General features: G+C 29.2%; 3 protein-coding genes across 3 annotated transcripts; 2 read left to right on the top strand and 1 right to left on the bottom strand.

Moving 5' to 3' along the window:
- Window positions 1–2,593: 2,593 nt before the first annotated feature.
- Phum_PHUM519470 (bpb/poz domain containing protein, putative) lies at window positions 2,594–4,053 on the top strand (the record flags this gene model as incomplete). Its single annotated transcript, XM_002431249.1, has 5 exons — window positions 2,594–2,649; window positions 2,749–2,958; window positions 3,033–3,265; window positions 3,338–3,898; window positions 3,953–4,053. The coding sequence occupies 5 exons, from the start codon at window positions 2,594–2,596 to the stop codon at window positions 4,051–4,053; spliced, it is 1,161 nt and encodes a 386-aa protein (XP_002431294.1).
- A 2,482-nt stretch (window positions 4,054–6,535) lies between these two features.
- Window positions 6,536–7,326, top strand: Phum_PHUM519460 (uncharacterized protein; the record flags this gene model as incomplete). The annotated part of the gene is made up of 2 exons (XM_002431248.1): window positions 6,536–6,560; window positions 6,641–7,326. 2 exons carry the CDS (start codon window positions 6,536–6,538, stop codon window positions 7,324–7,326), a joined length of 711 nt encoding a protein of 236 aa, XP_002431293.1.
- Window positions 7,327–7,957: 631 nt separating this feature from the next.
- On the bottom strand, window positions 7,958–11,564 carry Phum_PHUM519450 (DEAD box ATP-dependent RNA helicase, putative; the record flags this gene model as incomplete). Its single annotated transcript, XM_002431247.1, has 6 exons — window positions 7,958–8,079; window positions 8,237–9,048; window positions 9,220–9,495; window positions 10,744–10,976; window positions 11,145–11,287; window positions 11,375–11,564. 6 exons carry the CDS (start codon window positions 11,562–11,564, stop codon window positions 7,958–7,960), a joined length of 1,776 nt encoding a protein of 591 aa, XP_002431292.1.
- Window positions 11,565–11,629: the final 65 nt, after the last annotated feature.

Raw genomic sequence — 11,629 nt, 5'->3', positions numbered from 1 at the left:
TAATTTTACACTTTATTATTATTATTATTATTATTACTGATATCATTTAAGCTTTTTTTTACGCATATCATTTGGATCATATATATATATATAAAGTGTTTTCATACCTTAATCGCATACCTTAATTTTTGTGTCATTCATACCTTACTTAATTATCGCTCCCGTAATTATTATTATTATTATATTTACGTCGTACGTATATACACTGAATAAATTTTTGTTTTTATTATCATATGAAACGTCATCATTATTATTATTATTATTATTATTATTATTATTATTTGTTTTTGTTTTCTTTTTTTTTTTTTTCAAAAAATCGTATATTTACCTTTTTTTTTATTATTTTACTTTTATAAATAATGATAATAATAATTATCGATATTGAAATAATTCTTGATTAAAAGTTTTTTTTTCACATGCTCGTAAGGTGGGTGAAATTTGTTTTTTTTGTAACGATAATAATATTAATAATAATAATAATAATAATAATAATAATAATAACCGAAATTCGAGTATTTGTCCCTAAGGAATCGGGTAGAAACCTGGAATAAATGCTTAAAAACCCCGACAAATAAGAGCCTTGTCGTCTTTAAGAGTGACCATAATAATAATAATGATAATAATAATATATAATAATAATAATAACAATATATAATAATAATAATAATAAAGGTTTCAGGTATTTATTTATTGTTTATATGTCGTTTAGCATTCGTACTCCGTCTTGGTTTTTTTAAGGTGCAAAAAAAAAAAAAATTTTTTTGCCAAAATTATTATTATTATTATTAATGAATTTAAATTATTATTATTAATATTTTCAAAATGTTATTATGATTCATAAATAAATAACGTAAACAAAGACGTTTTTTTTTAAGGGTTATAAATTGTGATTTAGTGGTCAAAGTCTTTTTTTTTCGTTTTGTAGGTCAAACAAAATTAGGGTGTTTATTTATTTATTTATTTATTATTATTATTATTTCAATGTTATTTTTTTTTATTTATGTAAACTTATTTATTTGTGTGTGTGAACCTGCGTGAGAATGTTGATATACATACATATATTATTAAACTCGTGAATCATTCTAGAAAAATTTTCAAAATGAAAATATCTTATCACGTGTATCACTTTTAATAAATAAATAAATCAATAACGAAATTATTATTATTATTATTATCAGTAATTTTTTACTCTCATAAAGTTTATTAAAAAAGAAAAAAAAATGGTGGCAGGGAAAAGTTTCCCTCCCTGTTTTTTTTCCCTCCCCTCACATTATTTTTAACGATTAATAAGTGAATTTATTAACGAACGCGGCGGCAAAAGTTTGAAATATAAAAATAAAAATAAATTTTTATTATTATTATTTTTTGCTAGGGATGTATAATAATAATAATAATTTACGAAAGGATGCCATTTTGTTTTTTTTTTTTAAATTACTTATACTGGGTTGTACGAATTTATGTTATTTGAATTTACCATCGATCGTTTAAAAAAAATAAGATAAAGAAGGAGGAGGAGAGGAGGGGAAAAAAAAGAAAATCGTCGAATGCATTTCAAGAGAGACAAACAACAAACAACAAACAAACAAACACGACAACCCGGTTGTCATTCAATGCCAAGACAAAATTTCTTGTTAAAAAAAAAAAAATTTTATTTCGGCCTAGAATCGTCAAGGTCCATTTAAGCCTACAAATGTGGGTTTTTTAAACTTCACCTTATCATAACGAAAAGGAAGTTCCTGTAGGAAAAATAAAAAATTTTTTATCAAAAATTTTCAATTCGTCCTTTTTTATGTTTGCAACAAACAATATTTACTTCTTACTAACAACCGTCGGAATTTATTTTATTTTTTTATTTTTTTCTCCCCTCCCCCCTTCAATTCGCATTTAGTGCCTTGGAAAATTTATATAAAAAAATAAAATTTTATTATAATTATTATTATTATGTATTATTGATTCTTTTCGAAAGGGGGAAAGGGAAGAAAAACACGCGCACACACAAACTTATACCAACGTATTTTTATTACAAAAATAATAATAATAATAATAACGATAGGTAAAATATCTCGTTAAAAAAAATTTTTCCTTAATAAAAAAAAAAATAAATAAATAAAATAAAAGTTAATATTATTATTATTTTATAAAAGTCCGTAATAAAATATTGTAATGGCGGTTTTAAGGGGGTAAACCACGTGTGTATACAAACAACAACAACATAATTTTATCTAATTGAAAATAAGGGGAAAAGATTTAATAAACAAGTGGTTTTTTTTTCTCATTGGTTGGTCGATCGAACAACATAACGAAACCTTTTTTTTTTTTTTCTTTATTCCTTTTCCTAAAATTTAATAATTCTTTCATAGTCAGTCGTTCTTAAACCTTTTTTAATAAAAAAAAAAAATATAGATCGGAGTAGGCAGGTACTTGTTGTGTGTCCGGTTGTTGTTGTTGGTGTACTTTACCGTCGTTTAATTATTTTGTTTGTGTTTGTTTTTTAACGTAATAAAAAATGTTTTTTATAAAATACGAATTATTTTTTCCAGATTAATTTTTCTTTCAATTTTACAAAAAAAAAAAAAAAGAAAAACATGTGAACATGTGTCATTGCGAGGATTTAAATGTTTGCAACAAAACAAAATCGACTCTTAAAAGGTAATGATAATAATAATAATAATTTTTGTTTGTTTTCGTTCGATCGAAAAAAAAACGCGAGGAGTTGTACGTGACGTAATTAATTAATAAATTTTCCAGGGTGGATTTTCTTTACGATAACGAACAAGATAGCGACGTTGTATTTTTAGTAGGGATAGAACCCGACGTCTGGAGAATACCAGGTCATAAGAAAATATTATCAGAGACAAATGTCGTTTTTCGGGCGTTGTTAGATGGTCCGTTGGCAACTCGCGATAACATAATCGTTATTGAAGATGTCGAAGGGAGAGCTTTCGATTATCTATTAAGGTAAAAAAAAAAAAAATGGTTTTTTTTTTCTCTCGTTTCGTAACGGAAAATAAATAACTTTGGTAAAATTTCAGGTATTTATACGGGAAAGAAGTTAATATTCAATCTGCGTCTACGGCTTTGAACATTTTATACGCCGCACATAAATATTTATGTTCCGGATTAATACAAGTTTGCGTTAAATATTTAGATGAAAATATGAACGAGAAAAACGTTTTAGAAATTTATACTCATGCGAGGCTCTACGCCGTTCGTGATGATAAAACGGCGTTCGAACCCTCGGCACCGGAAGCATCGACTGAAATATGTGATCTCCATTGTTATTCGCAGTCGAATAACAACAACAACAACAACAACGAGGACGTCGTTTGTCCGAAAGTCAATGAACAAAATGGTAATTCGATACCCTATTGGTCGGAAGCATTAGTTCACAATTGTCTTCAGTACATCGATGAAAATGCGGATCAAGTTTTGGTACAGGAGGGAATAGAAGATTTATCGTCGGAAAATCTTAAAGAAATAATCAAACGAGACACGTTGAAAATAAAATCGGAATACGTTGTTTTTTTAGCACTCGATAGGTGGGCAAATCGAGAATGTAAAAGAAGAAAATTAAATTTAAATTTGAAAAATCGACGATTCGTTTTAAACGATTTAATTTACGAAATACGTTTTCCATTTTTCACATCCGACGAATTCTTATTGGGTCCCATACAAAACGGTTGGTTGGATCAACAAGAGCTAACAATTTTTTCGAGTTTGATATCGAACAAATGTAAAAACAACAATAATAATACCGGTCGTATACCGGAAAATTGGAAAAATCACATGAAAAAAATATGCAGGAAAAGGATTTACAACGAAAACGATAGCGTGACTCTGAGTCAAAGGTCATGCGGTATCGAAACGGAAAAGGTAAAAGAGAAAAACGTTAAAAAAAGTCATTCGAAATTATTATTTAAAAAAAATAAAAATAAAACTACGAACGGAAAAGGGAAAATTATGAAAGCATCGACGTTCGACGATAATGAAAAATCATGCACAAAATGTTTTCCTGAATTTATGGTCGATATTCTCGTTTGTTTGTTCGATTGAAAGAATGTGAGAGGAAAGGGAAGTGGAGAGAAGAAGAGGGGAAGAAGGAAAAAAAAGAGGAGGAGGAGAATAATCGATCATTGAAACGCAAAATATAAAGTACCTGAAAAAAAATTTTTTTTTTTTCACATTATTGTCAGGTTTCTTTTTATGTATGTGAAGAGTTTAGAAAATAGAAGAAAAAAGATTTTATCTTAAACGATCGATATCTAGTCAAAAGAGCCTCTTATCGTCTGCTTCGAACGTAAACGAAATTTTTTCAAATTTGAATCTCGCGGTGAAACGCAGAGAAAAAGGAAAAAAAAAACAAAATGTCACCGGATGTACGAATCGGGGAGAAAAACGATTAAAAAATGCATTGATAACGTTTTTTTTTTTTTTTTTGCACATTTTGCTAAAAATTTTAATCGATTTAATGTGTAAACGGTTGTCGTTGTCGTTGTTGTTGTTGTTGTCCTTATCGATAAAACCTTAAACGGTCAATCGAAAAAATCGATCAATTTAATCATTTGTTGCACATTTCGACCGTAAATAATTTTATTTCGTTTCGAATTTTCCGGAAATCGCGAAATTTATCATTAAATTCACGTTATCGATAATTATTGATTGATTGATTTATAAAACATAAAATTTGGTTGCCATTGATTTATTTTAAATGTTTATCTTATGGATGTCCGAACGGGAATGCGCGAGTCAATAAATTCTTATATATACGTTAAATGAGTTACCGTTTTTAGATATATATTTGCGTGTTTTTATAAAATAAACGTCCGAACGTGTGTCCAACCCTTAAATCACTTTATCCACCCTTAAAATTTCCATCCCTCCCTCCCCCCGATATCGAAACCCTTTTTTATAAAAATTTGTTACAAAAATTTATTTCTTTCTATAATAAAAAAAAAATTTTATTTCGCGTCATTTATTAAATAAATAAATATATAAATATATAAACGTGTTGATTAATTGTTTGTTGCGAACGTGTATTTTTTTAATAAATAAATTATTTATTAATGATGATTATTTATTAATTATTACGATTAATAAAATTTTATTTTTTATTATTAATTAAATGAATGAATTTAAATAAATAAATAATTTTTTTTTCTCGGAAATAAATTTGACGATTTTAAGAGGCCGGTCCTAACTATTATTATTATTATTATTATTATTATTATTAATTTATGTACATAAAAATATAAATAAATAAATTTTTTAATGTAAAAAATTTTTCATATCTCGTGGTCGATTTTAAATTGTAATTTTTTTTTTTTTTAATGGGGTTTTTGTATTCGATGACCCTTTAGAGAAAAAAAATTGTAACTTTCATAAGTTAAATATAAGCGTTATGTCATATATAAAATTTGAAATTTTTATGCGAAATGACCGTTGAAAGGGGTTGTGGGTGTATATGAAGATATAACCTATTTTAAATAAAAATTCTTTGCCCTCTTTTCCTCCCCCTTCTTCCCTCTTCCTTCCCTTCCCTTGCATTCCTACGTACCTGCGAAAAGGCAGGAGGTAATTTTTCCCTTTTTTTTTTTTTTGTTAGTTATTGTCCATTTTGAATCCAGGTGTTGTCCACCATCATCACGTACGCGTTAAATTATTATTATTATTATTTGGGAAAAGGTAAAGAATTTGTTAAGTGGTGGGGGTAGAGGGGAGGAAATACGAAGAGAGAGACGCGGGAAATTTAAATTTAAAGAAATAATAATAATAATAAGTTATGTAAATTTAACTTATGAAAGTACTTGTATGCCATTGTGAAACAAACAAAACGCTTTTAACGGTTTTTTTTTTAATAACGTTTCATTTGATGAAATGTAAAAAAAAAATTATCTCTATCGCCTTTTGTGCCGTAATTAATTAATTAATAATATTTGTAAGAAAGAATGATTTTTTTTATGTAATAATAAATTTTTTTCTTTTTTTAAATTTTACACAATTTTTTTTAATCCTTTCCTTTCCATTGGTTTTTTTTTCTGTTGATTAATTACGACAATTTTTATGTATATATATTCAAAAATAAATCTTACCGTAAGACAAAGAGTGAATCTTGATCATTATTACTTATTAATTATTATTTTATCCATTAAGAAAATGAAGAGAACGCAATTTTTGTTTCACAAAGAGAAGACATTCGAACGAAATTTAAATTTAACGGTTTTTTACTACTATGATGGCGTCACATCGAAATTACATTTGACGATTCGTTATTAAACTCGGAGTAATTAAAATTAACAATGGTTTTTATCCACACAAACACACACACACACACACTACACTTTTATAACTTTCTTTTTGTTTAGTAAATTTACAAAATTATTATTAAAAAACTATTATTACAACACTTTTTTATTTTATCCATGTAAAACACTTTTGCCCGGTTCGAAACACTGCGGCGGCAAATAGAATAAAGAAAATAAAGTTGGCAACGCTTGTAAATTTCATTTTCAAAGGTTGTCTAAACGTTTTCATTTTTATGCGTGAAACATGTTTCTCTAAGAGTGAATAACATAACAAATGTAAATCAACTAAACGTATTTTTAAACGATTATTTATTTATTTATTAAAGTTAAAATGGCAGTTCCGTCATTTTATATAAAAAATGGAAGTTCGGATTTTTTAAATAAGCAAAGAAATTTATTCGATATCCTGGATTCGGCTGAAAAAGAAAAAAAATCTTGTGATAATTCGTGCAATGATTCAATGGATATCGATGTAAACAAATCGAGTAGTAGGCGACAAAGAAAAATCACAAAACAATTTAGAGGACAGGAAAGTTTATTTAACAAACCGTTAAGTTTACCACCTAGATTTAAAAAAAGGAATAAAGTTCCCGATTTTCAAAGGAATCCGCACAAGTGGACAAAATACAGTTTAGGAGACGTTACTCAAAATGAAATGTCAAACGAAACAAATACTGCTGCTGCTATGTCATTTCTTCGTGATATTGAAATTCAAAAATTAAAAACTCGCGTTAAAATGGAAGTTGATGATTCGAATGATTGCAAATCCAAACCTGTTTGTACAAATGGTCATTTGTTTAATCTCCCCACCATAAAACGTGAAATCAAAAAAGATTGTGAACCAACACTCGAAAACTCTAGTGAAACACCTAAATCCGTTTTTAAAGGAACCAAATTCGTCATGGCTGAATATGTTGTTGGTCAAAATAAAAAACAATGTAAAAAAATCAATAAAAAAAATGATAATGTCGAAAAGGGAAAAGAAATTTTTTTGAATCACATACACGAATATGAAGATGAATAATTATAAGTAAATGTATGTATGTATGTACCTTATTTTGTAAAAATATTACAATTTAAATATGCACATACCTGTACATAACCAATGTATACAAATTATAATAATAATAATGATAATAATAACAATTAACAGTAATAATTTTTTTGGTTTCGTTTAAAATTCCCTCTTCCAAATATTACAAAAATACTCACCAGAACTTTTACCAATAAAAAAAAAACAAAAATTAATTTAAATGATAACAAGGATTCTGATAAGGGACAGAAAAAAATGATAACAATTCTGAAATATTAACAAAATAACACGCATACTTGTATTCAATTCAAAAAATAAATAAATTAACAAAGAAAAAAAAAAAAATTTGGCTTTTTTTTTTAAACGTGAAATAATCACATAGTGAATACATTTACTGCAACGACTTATTATTATTATCACGATCGATCACGAAGATTGCCGACGTCCTTCTCCGCTTTTTTATTAAATACATTTTTTAAAAAAAGTTAAATTTGAAAATTTTTAAAATAATTAACGTAATCTTGAATGGCGAACGCTTGCCGATAAAATTCTTTGTACCACAGTTGAGTGAATCCATCATCGATTCTTCTCATGCATTTCTCAACATTTTCCTTTATAATATTTAATTCATCATTATCGAGGAAATCATCGATTTCTTTATCATTTTCCTCGGAGACGTTTTCGTTTCCGTTTCCGCATGTTCTCGCGATGATAAAATTCTCGTCGTTAATATTTTCATCGACACTGTCGACGCTGTCGTCCTCGTCCTCGTCGTCATCGTCGTCGTTTTCTACCACTTCCCATTCTTCTTTTCTATTTTCCTTTTCTTTTTTACATTCTTCTTCGTCATTCTTCGTCGATATATTTTCTTTTTCCGTCTCGTTCTTCGACATTAAATTACTTTCCAAATCTTTTTCGTATTTTTTCCAATTACTCAAATAACACGAATGAAACAAATCCACGTGATCTTGTGACACGTTTTTCACAACAACATCCTCGGTATCATTTCTCATTTCTTTATCTTTTTCTTGAGCTAAATACTTTTCTTTGCTTTCCTTTAATTCGTTAATGTTCCTGAGTTTAGGTTTGTCGTCGACGACGAGAAAGGTTTTAAAACAAAAATTAATCAGGTTCGATACATCTTCGTTTGAATTCGACATTTTTGTTTCCGTTTGGGTTTCATTTTTGTCTTCCTTCAAATTTTCACTCCGGCCTCCATCTCCCTTTTTCGTCGTCTCTTCGAAAATTTTCTTATTCAGAGAAATAAATTTGTATTCTCCCTCTAGACTCTCGAGTTTTTTGAAATTTTTATCTTTTGCCTTGTTCAAATTTTCCAAAACGTCGTCTCCCTCTTTTGGGAAAATGAAAACGGAAAAATTTCGTCCGCCGATTTGATAGAGCATTTTTTGAAATTCTTGGCATTCCGAACCGTTTTGAACGATCGTCACGGCTACGCCCTGAGTTCCAAAACGCCCGGCTCTCCCTATTCTGTGCATGTAAGTCGAACCGTCGTATGGCAAATCCAAATTTATTATCAAATTAACATTTTCCGCATCGATTCCTCTCGACGTCAAATCCGTCGACACCAAAATCCGACAACGAAATTCTTTCAGGCATTCTATTGTTTTCAATCGTGACGTTTGACTTTGTGAACCGCTGATGCAAACCGTTTCCCAACCCTTTTGTTTCAATTGAGTGCAAAGGCTTTCCGCTCTGTGTAATCATCAACATAAAATACAACAACAAAATAAATTTTACTCGAATTGTTTTCGTGAAGCCAGTTTCCCCCCCCCCTACCCCCTTGTTTTTCAAACGCTTTACAAAAAAAAAAAAATAAACAAAACATAATTTCAAAGGAAAATAAAAAAGAAATGGAAAAAGTACCGGCTTTGATAATTGGAAAATATCAAACATTGTTTGAATGACACTTTATCCAGTATCCTTACGACCTCCGATACCTTATTCTGAATCTTGTTCAAAAGGTTGAGATGATGAGGTATTATCGATACGAACTGTCGTATACCTTTTAGAAAAACGTCACCCACGCTGATCCTTATCGGACTTATCATGAAACGAGTGACGAATTCATTTAGCGCGGGTGGAAAAGTCGCGCTCGTTGCTATCATTTGTTTTTCCTTTGGCAGTTGCAAATAAATAAAGCTAAAAATAAAGAAAAAAAAATCCACACGTTAAATATTTTCTTTAGAAAAAAAAAATTTTTTAAAAATAGAAAAAACTTTTTTTTTTTTAAAGCCCCTCCCTCTCTTCCTCCACCTCCTACCCCCTCCCAGTAAAAAAATAAAAAAATTCGTTTTGCTGTTGTTTAAACAAAAGGATTATAATTACTCCTCTGATGCTTTTTCTTTTTTCTTTTTTTTTTAACAGCAAAATTTTTTGGCAAATTTAATTGAATGGATTCCAATTTATTCGCGACCTTCCCTGTCGTAAATAATAATAAAGAAAAAAAATTTTTTTTTTTTTTTTTTTTTTCAAATTTTCCGTATATTCCTCGTTCGCCATTTTTATTTAATTTTTTTGGCTCTTTTACAAATCGACGGTATGAAAACCTTTTAAGGTATTTACGACAACAAAGGATCGTCAACAAAACCACTAATAACTCTTGTTGTAAAATATTTCTTTCTTTTTTTTTTGGCTGCCCACGTTAAAATTTAAAAATAAAATGTGAATTCGAAATAGAAAATAAAAAATATATAAGAAAACAAATCATCATTCTCTGACATTTTGACTCAATTCTCTTCATTTTGGTATTCGTTTATGACGTTTATGACGTGACGTTGTCATTTTCCTTTCGACCGTTAATTCAAAAATTAACACGAAAATAAAAATAAATATTTATTAGGCGTGACAAACCATCACACGCGGTTTTGTTTCGCGAAAAAATTATTATTATTATTTTTTTTTTTTCCCTCCTTTTTCTCCACGGTAATTAAACTAAAAAAAAAAAAAATTAAACTGTTATTCTACACCGCTTGAAGAAACGCAAAATAAAAAATTTTTTTTACAAATTACTAATTACGAAATCGATTTTCCGAACCTACAGCAACATTATTCGAATATAAGAACCGCGATTGCGTCATTATTATTATTATTATTATTATTATTATTATTATTATTAATGCCGCATGTAAAAAATAAAAATAAAATTTGAAATAATAACCAATAATTAACGACTAATCCTTTTTCCCGAATTTTCTTTTCCTTTTTTTTCCTTTTGTTTGATAAGCGTTATCAATAATCGTCGATCACGTGGCTACGTTTTTTTATTTAAATTCAAATTCAGGTACACGCGCACGCTCTTTTATCTTTGAATTGGGGAGAAAAAAAAACAAAAAATTAGTCACGGAGGTGGCAAAGCCTCGTTTGTTACCGCTTCGAAAAATTCCGTACCTAATATCATTCCTGAAACTTTCCTCCATGAGTTTATCGGCTTCGTCTAAAACAAACAACCTGATGGAATCGACTTTCATCGAACCTTCTTCGATGAGGTGTTTGACTCTTCCTGGTGCGCCGACGGCTATTTGACATTTTTTTATATTTTTCTTATCCGTGACGAGAGGCATGCCTCCTATGAAAGCGGAAACTTTTAAATTTTTGAAATTTTTACCAATGGCCGATATCACCTGGAAAACAACATAAAACGACGTCGCAAACACCCTCTCCCCCCCTCCTCCTCGTGGGGGCAAGGGGGTTTAAATGAAGAAAAAAGTGGGAAAAGAGGTGATATCGACGATGATGAGTCGATATTAATAATAATATTAATAATAATAATAACAACAACAACTTCGTACGTCTTTTATCTGAACGGAAATTTCTCTCGTGGGACTCAAAATCAAAACTTGCAAATTATCCGAATCGGAATCCATCATTTCCAGTGCGACGATTGTGAAAACGCAAGTTTTTCCAGTTCCAGATTTCGCCTGTACTATGAGATCTAAAAATGAAAGGAAATAACGTCAAAGCTTTGAATCGTCTCCATCGGCGATAACTTAATAAAAAATAAATAAATAAACCAACTGACCGAAACCGCATCTTCCGAGCGGTATTGCTTTCCTTTGAACCGGAGAAGGTTTTCTGAACCCGCACGATTCGAGACCTTTGAAAGTCAAATCCGAAAGGAGAAGATCTTTAAAATAAATTTCATCATCTAATATGACGTCATCCGTTCTCGGTTTTTCATTTAAACTGTGCGCTATTATTCTTTCAGACATTTTCGTTTCGTTCATCTGAAAACATGAAAAATCACCGTAAAAACCTTTAAAAAAAAAGAAGGGGG

Source organism: Pediculus humanus, genomic scaffold (genome assembly GCF_000006295.1).
Source record: "Pediculus humanus corporis 1103172108284 genomic scaffold, whole genome shotgun sequence".
Lineage (NCBI taxonomy): Eukaryota > Metazoa > Arthropoda > Insecta > Psocodea > Pediculidae > Pediculus > Pediculus humanus.
Note: the sequence above shows the minus strand (reverse complement) of the source record. Positions and strands in the feature narration are given on the sequence as shown.